At 25.5% G+C, this 16,640-nt stretch overlaps 6 protein-coding genes across 6 annotated transcripts in view; 2 read left to right on the forward strand and 4 right to left on the reverse strand. All coding sequences in view use genetic code 6, as the record gives it.

Moving 5' to 3' along the window:
* Positions 1–909: 909 nt before the first annotated feature.
* TTHERM_00427560 (zinc-binding dehydrogenase family protein, putative) lies at positions 910–3,816 on the forward strand (the record flags this gene model as incomplete). Its single annotated transcript, XM_001013835.3, has 1 exon — positions 910–3,816. One exon carries the CDS (start codon positions 910–912, stop codon positions 3,814–3,816), a length of 2,907 nt encoding a protein of 968 aa, XP_001013835.1.
* Positions 3,817–5,232: 1,416 nt separating this feature from the next.
* On the reverse strand, positions 5,233–6,676 carry TTHERM_00427570 (hypothetical protein; the record flags this gene model as incomplete). The annotated part of the gene is made up of 2 exons (XM_001013836.3): positions 5,233–6,045; positions 6,356–6,676. 2 exons carry the CDS (start codon positions 6,674–6,676, stop codon positions 5,233–5,235), a joined length of 1,134 nt encoding a protein of 377 aa, XP_001013836.1.
* Positions 6,677–7,926: 1,250 nt separating this feature from the next.
* On the reverse strand, positions 7,927–8,979 carry TTHERM_00427580 (transmembrane protein, putative; the record flags this gene model as incomplete). The annotated part of the gene is made up of 3 exons (XM_001013837.3): positions 7,927–8,135; positions 8,316–8,693; positions 8,784–8,979. The coding sequence occupies 3 exons, from the start codon at positions 8,977–8,979 to the stop codon at positions 7,927–7,929; spliced, it is 783 nt and encodes a 260-aa protein (XP_001013837.3).
* Positions 8,980–9,344: 365 nt separating this feature from the next.
* Positions 9,345–11,812, reverse strand: TTHERM_00427590 (radial spokehead protein; the record flags this gene model as incomplete). Its single annotated transcript, XM_001013838.2, has 10 exons — positions 9,345–9,431; positions 9,481–9,600; positions 9,661–9,830; positions 9,898–10,021; positions 10,080–10,186; positions 10,239–10,499; positions 10,558–10,756; positions 11,082–11,145; positions 11,321–11,403; positions 11,546–11,812. The coding sequence occupies 10 exons, from the start codon at positions 11,810–11,812 to the stop codon at positions 9,345–9,347; spliced, it is 1,482 nt and encodes a 493-aa protein (XP_001013838.2).
* A 1,640-nt stretch (positions 11,813–13,452) lies between these two features.
* Positions 13,453–14,877, forward strand: TTHERM_00427600 (integral membrane protein DUF6 containing protein; the record flags this gene model as incomplete). Its single annotated transcript, XM_001013839.1, has 1 exon — positions 13,453–14,877. The coding sequence occupies one exon, from the start codon at positions 13,453–13,455 to the stop codon at positions 14,875–14,877; it is 1,425 nt and encodes a 474-aa protein (XP_001013839.1).
* A 1,051-nt stretch (positions 14,878–15,928) lies between these two features.
* TTHERM_00427610 (helicase carboxy-terminal domain protein) overlaps positions 15,929–16,640 on the reverse strand; it is a gene marked incomplete at both ends in the record, with an annotated part of 7,656 nt that continues 6,944 nt past the window's right edge. The window contains one exon of the mRNA XM_001013840.3: positions 15,929–16,640. This exon is cut by the window's right edge and continues 6,944 nt beyond it. Within this exon, the coding sequence (XP_001013840.3) occupies positions 15,929–16,640 (712 nt within the window).

Below are 16,640 nucleotides of genomic sequence, written 5' to 3' on the forward strand. Positions count from 1 at the left end.
AATTATTGGCAATATTTTTGCATAAAAAAGTTAAATTGTAAATTTTTTATAAATTAATCTATTAAAAATTTTTAATTTGCTAGTTTTCATAAAGTATCTTAGACGTATTTAAATTTTTTATGAATAAAATTCTCAATAAATTACCAATTTATAAAAAAATTTAATTATAATAATTTTGTTTTTTAATTCAATTGAAAATTCTGTCATATAATCTAATTAAACTTTATAAAAATAATTTCTTTTGATTATAAATTATGTTAATTAAAAACTAAAAAAATGTAGACGATTTTATAAATTAATAAATAGACAAATTAAGTTTATACATATATTTCTTGAGATTGAATATTTTTCAAAATATTCTCTTAGTTATTCACAATTGTAGCAGTTTGTGTTAAAGTTATGAATAAAGCTTTTTACCCATTTAAAAATATGTGAATGAAAACATATTTATGAATTCAAATTTTATAAATTTGTCTATATTTTAACTAATTATAAATGAATTAATAATATTTGTATTGTTAATTTTTCTAGATATTTGGTAGCATAAATATTAATCCTACCTTTTTCTATTATATTGTTGAGTTATATATTTAAGCTACTAAATAACATATTGTTTTAAGCATTTTTGGATGCTATCTTTGAGCATATAGAAATGATTTAATATTGTATAGAGTCTAGGAAAAACTACTTTAGAGTAAAGCGTCTACAGAATGATGAGTACTGCAATAACTGATAAATCTGTCTATACATACGTCTAATAATATCTTTTTTTTAATTTATTATTAAATTATAGTGGATATCAGAAACTAATAAAAAAATCTTTAAATAGAAGTAAAAGGACTAATAAACGTCAAAATATAAAAAATTTATTCAAAAAATTATAATTCACAAAAATATAGCTAATTTAAAATGGAAGAGAAAAGAATTTATTACAAGATCCCTCTCAAAAGAGTTAAAGCCACTACTACTACTGAAAAGGGAGGTAGTAATCTACATATTGTTGGTATTATAGATGCTTCAGGCTCTATGAGTTCTTGGTGGAAATGGATTGCTGAATTTTGGAATTCAGAATCAATTCCTAAGGAAAACTTACACACAATTACATTTGATGGTACTGCTCGTCACTGCTAATCAAATGTTTTGAGTACTAGAATTCATGATCATGGTGGTGGTATGACTGCTATTCCTGAAGCTTTCAAGATGTTTGAAACTGTCTTAGACTCAATCCCTGTTAATGAGAGTGTTACTGCAATCTTCATTTCTGATGGTCAAGACAATAACCTCAACACTTTAGAAGAGAGAATGAAGAAGCTAAAGGGCAATCATGAGAACAGAAAGATTAACTTCATCTGTCTTGGTATTGAAAGTGGATTCCCTACTTTCTTGAGTATGAGATTACGTTAACTCTATCATTAGGGTGATGAAAATATTCCAGCTTTATATTTGATTGAATACGTATCTGAAAAGGCCTTTTTCAACAAATTTGAAGGAATGAAAAATTACTTCTACTCTGCTGGTGCTATTAATTTAGACCCTCCTGTCATGATCTATCCTTGGGATGAAACTGTCGTTGCTTCAGCCTATGAAGGTAGTTGGGTCATTGTCAAGGGAGATGAACTCACTTTAGACGATTCTGAAACTATCAAGGTTGAAAAAACGGAATTAAGTGTAGAAGATGCTGTTGAAATATTTAGAGGTTGGATTCAAAAATTATAAATTTTGTCCTTAAATGACCCTGCATCTGCTAAATCAAGTGCTGTAATTGCAGTTAGGGAAATGCAAATTGTTATTGACCAACTAAATAAGACTTATGGCTTAGAAGATATTAGACAAGTAACTGAAGATTTAATTAATGCTACTCCAAACTTCGGTTTGAGAGCTAAGTATAACTTCATTTGGCGTTACGGATCAAAGATTGGATGGTTCTTCACTGAAGTTGACAATTTGGCTAAGGGTGTCTCAGCCAAGCAATCTTCCGAATTTGAAGCTGCCAAGCGTATGAACATAGGTACAATTACTGGTAAGCACTAGTAGAAGGCTTTGGCATTAAAGAATATCACCTAATCAGAATTTAACAAAATAAAGGAAGAATTTATTGCTACTCTTCAAACTTAAAAGAAGCATGCTGCAGAGCAATTAAGTTTGTTGGAAAAATTGAAAGAAAAATCATTGAAGCCTTATGAAGAAGGAGCAATTTCAATTGCTAAGATGTTGGCTAATGTTGATGATTTTATTCAAGGCCTAAACTACTGCAAAAATCAATATGATCTTTGTGAAACTTTACCTCTATTTGGATTGGCTTGTAAGGTAAAGAGAAATGAAGGATTTGAAAGCAACCCTCGTCTTGTTGATTTCAAGAGTATCTACATCAATAACTAGTTAGATGTTTCTGCCTTAACTAACTAGTTTTGGAATATTCCCACAGACATTAATGGAGATAAAGTAGAATTAAATGGAATCTTACCCTTGTTTAGAAGAGAACAAGCTGCTTTCTTACGTCCTCTCTTGAGAACTCGCTTGATGAAGTTCATAAATACCTACTTGCTCACATGCAATTTCGATCTTTTGGAAGAAAATGCTTACTTGAATGCCCTTTCTTCTGCCTTAATTGTTGCCTATCAACCTCAAAATCTTTCTATTAGATCAGTTGTTACTGATTTAATCTTTGAATCTCTTGAAGTTTATTATGATGAGGATAAGAAATTCCAAAATGTTCAAGATGAACTAAGTGCTGATCCTAATAAGGTTGTTTTGGATTATAAGGATAATATTGATGAACTATTCTTGTACATCTTCTTCGCCTAAAGAAGCAAGAGAATGGACAGTGATCAATTAGAAGATATTATGAATAAGGTTAAGGTTCTTTTCTTCTCATCCGCTGTAGCCAAGCATGGTCTCTACAGTATTATAAAGCCTGACTTCGAATCTATTGGTATGGATGCTGTTGAAGAGTAATTGAAAAAGTAAGTTAACTCCTTCTTCTCTCTTTCTGATTTCAGAAAGGGATTTAGCACTTGCTTTACCGACTTTGCTAAGAAGGCCGCTTCTTAGAAGTTACACATCTCCAAGAAATTGATATATGATGACGAAATTTCTAAAGTACCTCTTCGTTTGATTGAGGCCCTTTTAGATGACTATCAAAAGAGTAAAATAGAGGTTACATAGATGGAAGTAGAAAAATCTTCAAGTTCTGGAAAGATGATGGAAGAGCCAAAGGATGGTGAAGAATCAGCTGAAAGAAAGGCTCTCTATGTAGACTACATATACTTAGCCAGCCATGTTCACAAATATCCATTGAATGAAGCTTTCTCTAATCCTGTCGAGAAGGATCTCGAAAGTATCAAATAGCAAGTTATAGCTTCTGTTGATGAGGCATCTATCAAGAAGATCAAAGGTTTTAACGAACTATTCAATAAGGTAGAAGAGCATTATGTTAAAGTATTCATAGAATAGCATTGGAATGTTCAACCCATCAATAAAGAATAGCTCATCAAATACTGTGAGGAAAAGGAAGTTGTTTTTGATACACTCCAATTCGATGAAGCTTCTTTGTTATGCAAGAATGCTTGTATGAGTCCATTATGTCCATTCTTCTTGAAGACATCTGAAAAATTCAATAGACATCTTGGTGGTTGGTAAGGTAAGTTACCTCTTGGTTTCCACAGATTTGTTAAAGCCAGAGCAAATCAAACAGTGGATAAACTCTATCAATAGGCCACAACTAAATGGAAAGGTTTCCCTGCTAAGTTTAATGTAACACCTGAATTTGCTAAAGATTATATTTCAAAAACCCTCTCAAGTTACGTTGCTAAGTGAGAATTTTGTATATATGCAAATTTAAAATACTTATGAAAAATAATTAAATCTGTTGAATAATTAATCAATGTACTACTATAATTAAATTATTGTATTTTAATATTTTATATTTTAAATAAATTTATTTTAACTGGCTGGATAATAAAATTAAATAAATAAAACTTCTCATTATTTTTTTTATATAAACCTCAACTAAAAGTATAAATCAATGTAAGCTATTTTCTATATAATTCTTATTATTAAGTATTTTTTTAAATCCCATTTAGAAAATTTAGAACTTATGAAGTGAAAATTTATTTTTGTTAAAAACAAAAGAAATAATTAAAAAATTAATATTAAAGACAGACAAAATAATAATTTTTTGAGATAAATTAAAAAAGTAAAAAAACATATCTAATTAAAAAAAGAGTTTAAAGTTTAAATAAATAAGAATAGTTATTTAATTATTACAGAAATAAATTTATTTTTTAAATTCATTTAAAATGGTAAAATCATTATTTTTTGTTAAATTTAAATTATAAAATTTTTAAAAATAAATACTGTAAATGCTCGTTCATTAAGGCATATTTTAATTAAGGCATTTTTTTCTTAAATTTTTTTTTTTCTATTATGGTGTGCTTTTTAATCCAAAAAAAAAAAATTTATGCCTTAATTAAAAGTCATAAAAATAACCAAATGTCAAATAAAAAAGAATCTTTAATTTCCTTTTAAATTCTGAATGAAGAAAAAAAATTATATTTAAATAATAGAAATATTACATACATACAGGATATTTCATTATTAAGGTTATCTTTAATTATTTCAATATAATCATTATAAAATTTAGTTTTTTTGCTTTATATCTTTCTATAGACAAATAAATCAAATAATCTTGAGTATATATATGCCCATAATATTTACTTTCAAAGAACTTAAATGTTTCTAAAATAAATACAAAAATAATTTAAATAATAAAATCTGTCTTATTAATTTTTAACATGTACTTTAAAGTAATATTAATATCATTAACTTTAAAGCTAAAATTACTAACCTTATGAGATATAATGATTTTGTCTCTTTAGTTTATTTAAGGATATTGATATTTTAAGCTATTTTTAGGCTCTAATATGATTGTTAATATTGATTTTAATAAATATTAATTATAAATTAAGATAAACAAAATGAATTATGAGTTATGTAAACAAGAATATTAATATAACTGAAAACAAACTTAGTAAATATCTATTTTAACATAAAACAATTGCAAATTATTAATATAAGTTAGAATTTTTAAGAGCTTTAATTATTCTTATTAATTCTAATAAATTTGTGCTTACTTTTTTTTTTTATACATTTTATAACTAATGCCTTAATTTAATAATTTATTTTAGTAATTATATTATATTAAAAGCATTTTAAATAAAATTAAATTATTAATCAATTATAGAATCCAAGAGCTTATATTCTTTCTTCTATCTAAACGTATTCTTTTTTCAAAGGCTCTATGCTCCTAAGTGCATCTTAGTAGATTTAGAAACATTTGTAACAATACATAGGAGTAGTTTGAGGATATGTTGAATGTTTACCATCTATTCCCCAACCACATTTGGCATTCGAAGCAAGCTCTTCCCAGTCTCTCCAGTAGTTTGCTGTTCCGTGGTTTCCTTTTCTATTCGCTTCTTCAATAGCAACCCTCTTTATGGTTTCTATCTTCAAAGCTATTTTTTTCAATTCGCTATTCCACATTTCACGAGTCAACTCCTTATCTTCAACTTGAGCCTTTTCTTCCATGGCACGAGATTTTTCGGCAATTGAACGCATAGTTTCATATTAATTATCTATTTTTGTTTTAGCAAATTCAGCCTCCTTTCTGATGCCAGGCTAAGTTAAGACATCTAAATGAATTTTATTGAGTTTATCAAGGGCATCTTCAACTGCAAGCATATAAGTATCAGCATTACGCTCTATTTCTTGACGATATTATGTTGAAGCCTTTGAGTTTAGCTTGAGCATTCCCTACTCAATAAACACAAAATTTTATAAATTCTTTAAAGAGCTCTAAAGATTGCGCTCATTTTCTTTGTTGAGAATATCATCTACTATTCTTCTAACACCTACTCTTTCTGGTGCTTAAACTAAACGGCTAGAACGATATTATTCTAAGGAATTTAAAATATTCTTTGCTACGTCAAAACATTAGTTACCCTTAGCCTTAAATTCGTTGGCAAGCCATTTAAATCTTTTTTCTACCTATTTTTTTATATTAATAATAAATACTTCAATCAATTTAAGGTTATAAATTGCCAAAATAAATACTTGCAATAACTTTTAATTATATACACTGAATAAATCTAATTAATAAAAGTTATTGCTTTATCTTTATTAAATTGAGTATTTTTCGCACCTCTAATATTGTTTAAACTAATTAATACTCTCGCTTAAAACCTTGCATTAGGTAAATTTCTTATGAAAAAAAAGAAATAGCCATAGACTTGCTTTTTAAAATAAGAAGTTTTGCCAAAACTGAACTTTGAAAATGTTAATTAAAGTAAAATTTTACCTCATCTTCCGAAAGATCATTAATACTCTTATCTGCTGCTTCACTAAGTTAAACTAAATCTCTCAAAAACTTCTTTAAGTTCTTATGAGCATGATAGGCTCTTCTGTGGAAGTTATTATCAATGCACATAGAACAAAGACTTTCCAATTATTGAGTGTCATCGCAACGCTCATCAATACAAACCATGTTCAAATAATCATGGACTTAACCTTTGGAACAAACAGGGTACCTGTATTATTTAATTCTTTCGATATATTCCTGGTAAGTGGCTGAGTGGTACATAGTGCTACCATTTTTAGCGGGAGATCCTGAGTCTGACATTTGAAATCTTTTAAGCTATTATGAATTAATAATACTCCTTTTTTAAGTTTTTTTAGATATGTTTAATAAATCTTTGTTGCTTTCTTGTTATTGTAATAATTATTTTTATAATTTTTGTTTTATCTATATAAAGGACTTACTTACTTTGCTTTTTTTATTTTTGTTTATTTATTTGTTTGTTTGTTTTGAATATATAGGTCTGTTTTTTATGGATAATAAATATCAATTAGTTAATTAACAATCAATTTTTCTTGGCAAACATCTATGCATATTGTTTATTTTATTACAAATTTCTTGATATACTTATTTTATGTCGTCAGTCAATTCATCTTTATAAACGAATGATTGAAATTAACTTAATGACAAATAGAAATTATTTATAAGTAAAAGTTTTATTTGGATAGGATATTTTCTTCCAATCCATTAATTTTATTTTTTATTTTTCAAATATATTTGATTGGCTGCAATTTTTTCTTTAATTATTATTAAATTTCATAAACAGTATTTATAATAAATCCACTTTAAACAAACTATTATTTCCCTAATTTAGATTATACTTTTCCATCCATTATCTCTATACAAACAATCAACTCCTGCTCAAATTAATCTTTCAGAATTATCATCGAATCCCTTTTATCCTAATATATTTTTAACTTTAATTCAAAGTGTACAACTCAATTTAATATTCAAAGAAAGTTTGAATAGTCAAATAAAAATATAATTTTTCCATAAAATTAAAGCAATAGGTTTTTAATTTAAATTATTTAATGTGATATTAATTTTAAAATAAATTAATAATTTTTTTAAAAATAAAAAATAAAACTTATTAATTTAAAATTTATAGATCAGATTCTTTTCTTTAAGATAATTTCATTTTCATATCTCACACAAAGTTTAATAAATTTTATCTTCTTAAAATATGAAAATTATGTAGATAAAACTCAATAATAAGGAATTTGTGTTATAAATATTTGCATTTTATAAGTATTTTCATTAAACATTATTTATATTTTCTAATAAACTTAAATCATACTTAACAATATATAAATTAAATTATTCATAATAGCGCCGATTATTATTTTTAAAGAATAACAATAACCGTTTACCTTTTTGTTTAAAAATAATATCACTGAATCTAATTCCTTTTGAATAAATAAAAAATATTTTTTATAGATTTAAATAGCAAAAACATGTTTATTTATTGCATTTTTTATTTTTTACAAAGTACTCTTTTCATAAAGCCTTTAAATTCAAATTTAATAATAAATGTTTATCAAAATGATGGTAAATGGCCTTGTTTTTATATTTATATATTTATAGCTATTCGAAACATTGAGTTTTGTTGTCGGCCATACTAAGGTGAAAACACCGGATCCCATTCGAACTCCGAAGTTAAGCGCCTTAAGGCTGGGTTAGTACTAAGGTGGGGGACCGCTTGGGAAGTCCCAGTGTCGACAACCTTTTTTTTAATTAATTAATAAATGAAATTATATTTATATTATCTAATTATTAATATAAATAAAAACTGAATAGTGAAATAAAAATGAAAGAAAAATGATAAAATATTTATTTTTCTTCCATATTTTTTATTTTTTTGTTGAAATCTAAATTTTATTGTTAAAAATCGATCTATACATACAAATCAATCTGTATATATTTTGCTGTCGGCCATACTAAGGTGAAAACACCGGATCCCATTCGAACTCCGAAGTTAAGCGCCTTAAGGCTGGGTTAGTACTAAGGTGGGGGACCGCTTGGGAAGTCCCAGTGTCGACAGCCTTTTTATTTTTTATATTATTTTTTAAATTTATTTTTTAAAAATAGTTGTATAAAATAAAAAAGTATTAAATCATAAAGGCAGTAAGAAATATAAAAGTGCAAACGAAATCATTAATTTTGCTGTCGGCCATACTAAGGTGAAAACACCGGATCCCATTCGAACTCCGAAGTTAAGCGCCTTAAGGCTGGGTTAGTACTAAGGTGGGGGACCGCTTGGGAAGTCCCAGTGTCGACAGCCCTTTTTATTTTTTATTCTAAAAATTTACTTTCAAAGCTAATTATTTAAAAAAGCATCAAATAAATATAAAATGATTTTTTTATTTATTACATTTTTTTTTATGTTTTTGAAAATAATTTGATATATTTATTTAAGGGCATTAAATGTATTAATTTTGCTGTCGGCCATACTAAGGTGAAAACACCGGATCCCATTCGAACTCCGAAGTTAAGCGCCTTAAGGCTGGGTTAGTACTAAGGTGGGGGACCGCTTGGGAAGTCCCAGTGTCGACAGCCTTTTTTATCATTTATAATTTTTTTAAAAAATATTGAAAAATAAAGGTAAATTATCTATTTATTTGATACTAAAAGTAAGTAATTCTTAACATAAATAATAAAAACACACTATACTTTTTTCTTTAAAATATACATATTAAATTTTACAACTTTTGATAAATTTATCATATTTAAATAAAAAAAGGAGAGTGAAATAATTAATATAAAAGGCAGGAAGTTATTTATAAGCAAAGCAAAATAATGATAGAAACCATACATACATATATCGATTGATAGATAGATATTTATAAACATAATTCGAACAATTAATATTGGTTGATATTGTTAAATTTAAAGTTTAGCCAATAATTTATAATAAATTTTTTTTTTAATTATTTCAATTTTCTTCCTCTTCTTCTTATTATTGCTATTGGTTTTCTTATCCTTCTTCTGGTTCTTGTTACTTTTCTTCTGGAGGGACGGGCTATTTTTACATAAGGATTTGAAATATGTTTTTGTAGATTTTAATTTACTTCAACTTAGCAAGGTAATTCAAGTTATTCTTCTTAAATAAATTCAGGTTCTTTGGGATAGTAAAATTCTTATGATTATTTGAATCCTTAACCTATATACAAGTTCTACCACTTTTTGTTCTGTTAAGTTTAAATTAGAAAACTTGTTAAAAATTTTGTTTTTAATCATATTTAATTTACATGGTAAATAGTGACATGACCAGGCCAGTAGAGATTTTTAATAGAAATATAGCCATAATTTTATTAAATCACTTTGTTGGGCTAATCAGCAGGAGGTTTTTAAGCAACTCCATAATCTGTTTGATCACCATGAGTTCTCAAAATCCATGCAGATTTATAACCTTCAGGAGCTAATATAAAATTACAAATAATCGTTTATTATCTAAAATTTAATTAGTAATTTAGTTGATAAATTACCAGAATCTGTATTAAGAGGCTTCATGAGAGGTTCAAAAGGATCTTTAGCAATTGTTCTTTTTTCAACATCTTCTTATTCCTCACCCTCTTAAGCTTCTGGAATAGTGTGTTTTAATTTACCTTCCTATTTTATTGAATAAAAAATTATCTTCATGTTATTAAATGATTAATTAATTAATTACATTTAAAATATTCTATTTTGAGTGAACCCAACCATTTAAGGTAGAGAGAGCTTAGAATTCGGGGAAAGTAAAATTCTCATCAGGGTCAATTAAAGTACGGCCAGTTGCTTTTAAAAATGAAATTTAATACAAAATTTATTTAAGTAAATTTTTAATTACCATCTTCTGGGTCAACGAGCTTTAATCCTCTGGGCTAGACTGAACAGCAGTGGCTAATTCTAACAATCATGCACTTAAGCAATTCCTTTTCAGTTCCAACACTATATTGAAGATTATTTGCAGGCTTAACATTACTTTCGAAATGAGGATTAGTAATGACTTTTCTATTCAAATCACCTGTAAAAACGTATTTAATTCTCCTTGAAAGTATTATTTATTGAGGTGTAATAGGAGGAAGTTCAACCCAGTTACCTTGAACCACTGTTTTTTATTTTTTAATTGAATTTTAATTATTTGATATTTTCTCCTAAAAAATTACAATCTGTAGTCACATAGTAGTTTAATTGATTTACACTTGGTTCATCTCCACCCAAAGGTTCAACTTCAGGAGGAAGCTCACCATAATCTTCGAAGTCAGCTTATCCTTCAGCAATATAATAATCTTTATTAGTGCAGTGAATTTTACCCCACAATCTAACATTTTTCAAACCTTTTTCTTTCTTGGCATTGCTTAAAACCTAATAAAAATATAAAATAAATTGATAAGATAAATTTTAAAAGCTTAATGCTATTTGTTAAACAATTAATAAGTAGATATTCTAATTTAACTAATTTCAAAATATTTTTGCTTTTGCTAATAATTAATATATTAAATCTGTCCTTTCTTTAACTTTCAAAATAATTTTTATTTTTCAATCAAACGATTCATTTGTTTAAAGTGATTTTTTCTAACGAAAATATTATTTATTTATTTATTTATTTATATATTTTTTATTAGCTTTGTGAATTAAACTATTGCTTGCTTTTTTATGTAAAATATTTATAATCAAATATATTAATTACTGTCAGTGCTCTAAATATTCTATATGATTCTTCTTCTCCAAAACCTACACCTGCCCATTCAAACCTTAAATTTATTTTAAATTATACGTTAATTATATCATGAGACAGCTATTTTCGCTTTGAAAAATTTAAGCATTATTCTTTGATTATTTTAAATTGTGAAACTATTTTGATTTTCTAATTTAAAAAGTCTCTTCTTAAATTTTCTTTTTTTATATTTTTATTTTTAATTAATTTACCATTTTGCTTCTTCCATAAAGTTTGGTACATATCCAATAGCTCCTACTGGTGCTAAGTTATCTTCTTCTCCTTCCATAAGAGGCTATTTTATGCAAAAATTAAAAGTGTGAATTCATGACAAATAGTTACAAAAATGAAATCATTCATTGTGTAAACCAAAAAATGAATAATTTAATGATCTTTTTGACAACATAAAACTTGTGACTCAAAGAAAATATATTTACATCAAGCAATTTTTTGTTGGCTTTAAATGATTCGCTAACAGCTTCGTACTTTTCTCTAAGTCTTTCAGCATTATCTTAAAATTCATTATGCTTTTTGAAATCATATTTATTTTGCTTGACGTTAAGAGATTCATCTTCGAAGATATAATAAGCATTATGAGGGTCATCTAAGAGAAGCTTTGTCAAAAGATTGCTAAGATGGTTGGTTAAAGTATTGCCTTCCTTATCTTTTATTTTATCTAATTAAGCCTTTAATTAAGAACTCATATTTCTTATTTATATGTTTGTTTGTTAATCCGTTTCGAAATCTTATATAAAAACTAAGAAAGTTTTTTGCTTTATTTAATTCTTTGTCTTTTGTTTATTTGTTTATTTATTTGATAAATAGATAGATAGAGTATTAATTAATTGTTCTCTTCTTTGATTATTTATTTTCACTAATAAATATTTCAAATAATAATTAAATGCTTTATCTTTATCATCTTTATATTTCTAAGAATTAATTCATTTTGTATAATAGCAATCATATAAATATTTTGCATTTAGCAATAAAAATTTGCATGTAAAAATGTGATGAAACTTTAATTTAAAAAGATATAAAAAAAATTAAAATACAATTAATTTATCAAACTCAATTATTATTTATTTTTTTTGGATTTGTTAAATTTTCTTGATGAATATTAATTCAATTAAAAGCAGCCAATTATTTTATTCATTTTCTTTGGTTTGTATTTTGTAATTTGAAATTTTAAAGTTTAAACATCCAACATAAATAAAAAAGTTGTTTTATACAATAAAATTAATCACTTTATCGCTATTAAAATACTATTTGATTGAATAATATCTTTTATAAATATCTTAAAAATAAGTTAAAATCTATTAATATTGTTTATTTTGAGTTGTATTTTCTCATATTAAAAAAATAGCATTTTTTATTTTTAATATTATTAATTTTCAACATTTTCTAGGTATTTTTGAATTAAAATTTTTGATAAATAAATAAAAATTAATTTACTACAACATTCAATATCAGAAAATTGTTTTGATTTTAATAGATTTCTAAAAATAGTTTAAGATTTATTGATATTTTATAATACGAATTATACAATTTATATTTTTATTAGAACAAACAAATTTAAATAGTTCTCCAAAATATTTTTACAATTGGAAATAAAAAAACACTAAATAATTTAAGAGTAAAAAATTAGATAATAAATTTAGTTTAGAAAAGCTTTGGGACAGTAAAGATTTTCTTAATTACATTTACACAAGTAAGAGATATACATGTATATTTGCTATTGATTTAAATAAAAAGTGGATCGATTTCAAAATTTATTTTAGGTGAGGTGATGTGTTATTAATATAATGTGTCACAAATCTAATGAAATGAAAATTACTCAATTATTACTGAATAAATTATTAATTGCTCCTAATTTTTATAAAATTATATTTAAGCTTATACTTTTTGGAGTAAGTTTGTAAAATTTACATTAAAATTTTTTAATATTTAGAATAATTTAAGGTATTTTTTATATTTAACAAAAATAATTATCTTTTGGTAGGCAGATCATTTAATTATTTCAACAGATTAAGTATCTTTGTTACTTTAATATATTATTAGGCCTTTATTGTGAAAATAAAAGAGCAGCCTGATTTGACTTTTAAACAAATTTAAAGAAAAATAGACTTAAAAATTTGAAAGGTGGATATAAATAAAAAATATATAATTGAGCAATTATTATTTAAATATTGACTAAACGAGCTTAACTTTCGCTTGCATTAAATTATTTCGCAGACAATTAAATTAATTAAATATCTTTTTTGATTCCAAAATTAAATTAATTATCAAATTAGATTTTCAGACAATTTTTTCAACATAGTTTAAATTTTTAGGAAATAGTTAGAAAATGGAAGATAAAACAGACTTTTTTACCCCTCTCACAGAGGAGGAAAAGCGTCCCATGCATAAGTCAACATTTACTGCATACGTTAAACCTACTTTTTTTAAAGAAAAGTCGATGGGTGATTTAGGGGATGATGATGTAGAAAACTCTTCACCTGAAAAAAAAAATGTTTTGAAAGCTGAAGAAATTCGTAAATAAGAAATTTTAAGAAAAAGGCAAACTGATGGCTACTTTCAAGGATAAAAGGTGAAAAAAGAAAAGAAAAAGAAGCATATTTTCGCTCGTAAAGCTACTTATTTACCTAAAGCTGATAAACTACGTATCTCAACAATGGTGGTAGAAGAGTACAGATAATATCCTACCAATTACAGAGATTTAGGATATGGTTGCATTATTAACTTTATCTGCTATATTTGCAACTTGTATATGTAGGGATTTAGTAGATTGATGAAATACTGTGGAGATATTTGTGGTAAATTAGAAGATAAATACACTTCTGCGAATGTAGGTTATGGAATGATGATTCTATCAAACACTTTATATTTGGTTCCTACATTATTCATTAAATGTAACCCCCACATTGATTTCTCCTTGGCTGTTATGTCAAGAGGTATATTATCGATAATCTTTATTTCTTAAATGGCACATGTAAAGAGACAAGAGTTAACTGACTTCCCCAACTCAGATATCAAATTATTAGTTTATAGAGCATTTTTGACTGCTATTTCTTAGCTCTACTTCTTTTTTGCTTTAGGCAAGTTACCACTTTCTATAAATATGGTTATTTCAAATACAGGACCTATATTTGTATTTATCATGTCAGTCTTTTTCTTTAATGGCTAAATGCAAACCAAGGATGTTATTGGTATTATGATTGCAATTTGCGGTGTATTTTGTGTTGTAAACCCCAAACTTGTAGAAAGCCTATTAGGTTTTGGCAAATAAACTTAAGTAGAAGATCCTTCATAAGAAGCAAAAAAGGAATTCCATTACGCTGAAGGAGCAGAAAGACTTCTTTACATTTGTGTTTTCCTTGTTATTTATGTAGGTTGGGCATATGGTATATTAATAGTTAAGTAATTGAAAAAAGCTAACACATTTGCTATGAACTTCTTTGTATCTATTGCTTTCTTTTTGGTAGGCGCTTTTACAATTTTATTCAGACCTTCTACGATATTTAATTTAAGCTTCTGGGATGTAATGGCGTTAATTTTTCTCGTTGGTCTGTTTTCCTTTGGATCTTAATATACATTTATCACTTCTACATTTTTGAATCATAATCATGGTCCCTTAACAATGCTAGGTTATTTATCTGTAGTTAAATCATATATTATTTAAGTTATCTTTTTCAATGAAGTTCCTTCAATTACTGAAATAGCAGGTTCTGTATTAGTGCTCTTAGGTGTAGCTAAAATTGTCATTAATTGAGGTTTTTTAGCTATATCAAATTAATAAAATTTATTTATAATAATTTATTTTATATTTTATTTAGGTTTCCGTATTTTCGCTAAATTTATTTTATCTTCATTTTAATTAAATCATACTTTACATTTAAAAACTATATTCAACAAATTTAAAACTAGAATTAACTAAAGTTACTGTTAAAAAAATTTATACTTTTTTAATAAACAAATATTTTTATTTTCGTAAATGTGATACAATACAAACTTGTTTGCTTGTTATATTTTTATAGTTTTTAAGAGGGGTAATAGAGTTTTTTTAGATAAATATGCACACAAAGCAAGAGTAACTAAATTTATGACTTAAATTTAATTAAAACTTACTATGAGGCTAGCATTTCTAATCCCTTTTTTTGTGGTTATTTTAAGAACAAATAAATATTTAGGAAATTATAATTTAAGATTTCTGAGCAGAACTAAAAAAATTACTTAAAGGTTAGAGCTATTTATATCACAGTTATTTAATTACTCTGAGTTAAATGATATATCAATAAGTATTTAAATGGTTAAAACTCTAAAGTTATTATTCAGATTATGTATTCATTTGAAAAAATTATTTTAATTTTATTATTTTTTGATTTTTCATATTCTTAATTTTTTGATTAACTTCAAAATAATATTTTTCTTCATAAAGTATTGCATGTTTTAAAATAAAATCTGCAAATAAATAATTTCATATAGAATGTTAAATGAAATTAATAGTGTAAGAAGTTATTAAAAGAATAAAAAATATGTCCTACCTGTAATCCTCTCTCCCAAAACTAACACCCAATTTATAATTAAAAAAATAATTTTCAATTTTTTTGTGTAAAATTTTTGGAATTAAATAGATTTTTGATTGAATGTAAGTAAGTCAATTAAGGATTATAAAATTTTTTATTTTAAAATATAATAACTATAAAAAATATTTAAGTCAACTTTTTAAAATTTAAAAATAAAAATCAAACATATAAAAATATAGTAGATTACTCAAATAAAATATATCAATTTAAAATAATATTTTGAATAAAGAAACAAACTCAAGAGTATTTTTCTTTGTAAGCTTAAATTAATTCATTACTGCGACCATCTTCTTTTCCAATATCTTTTAAAATTTATTCAACAAAAGCATTTGTTAACTCTTTGGAACTTTAAGCTGAATTTATATCAAGAAACTGACTTATACCTTTTGTTAGACTTGCAATCTCTTCATAAGTTTATTTTGCAGATTAATTTAGATAAAATGTATTGACTGGAACATTTTTACTTTAAAGTTTATCACATTCTGGAACATAATAAGTTAAACCTTTTAAAGGAGTAGAATCCCAATAAAGTTATCCATGTTTTTCTCTATGTGACTAAGCTTCATTCTACAGATGTGCAGGCTAATCACCTAAAACAATAACTTAACCTATTGGATTTTCATCACTTTATTTGTTAGCCCACCACAAACCTACTTCTACAGACTCTCCAGGATACGTACCACCAGAAGCTGTAATTTTTTATAAGTAAGATCTTAATTTATCAGGGTTATTTTCCCAACTTGAAGCTTCTAATATCTCCTCAAATTTACTATTATAACTTCTAAAGCAGCATATCATTATTTAAAAACATTAAGGATCATAACCTTTTTATTTTAAGATATCCCTTGCTTATTCAAAGGTTGTTTAGATAGTATTTTTAGTTTAAGTTATGAGATTACTCATTGAGCCTGTTACATCTAATGCAATAAGAGTTTTTGAATTTCTTTTT

The sequence above is a fragment of the Tetrahymena thermophila genome (genome assembly GCF_000189635.1).
Source record: "Tetrahymena thermophila SB210 genomic scaffold scf_8254671, whole genome shotgun sequence".
Classification (NCBI taxonomy): domain Eukaryota; phylum Ciliophora; class Oligohymenophorea; order Hymenostomatida; family Tetrahymenidae; genus Tetrahymena; species Tetrahymena thermophila.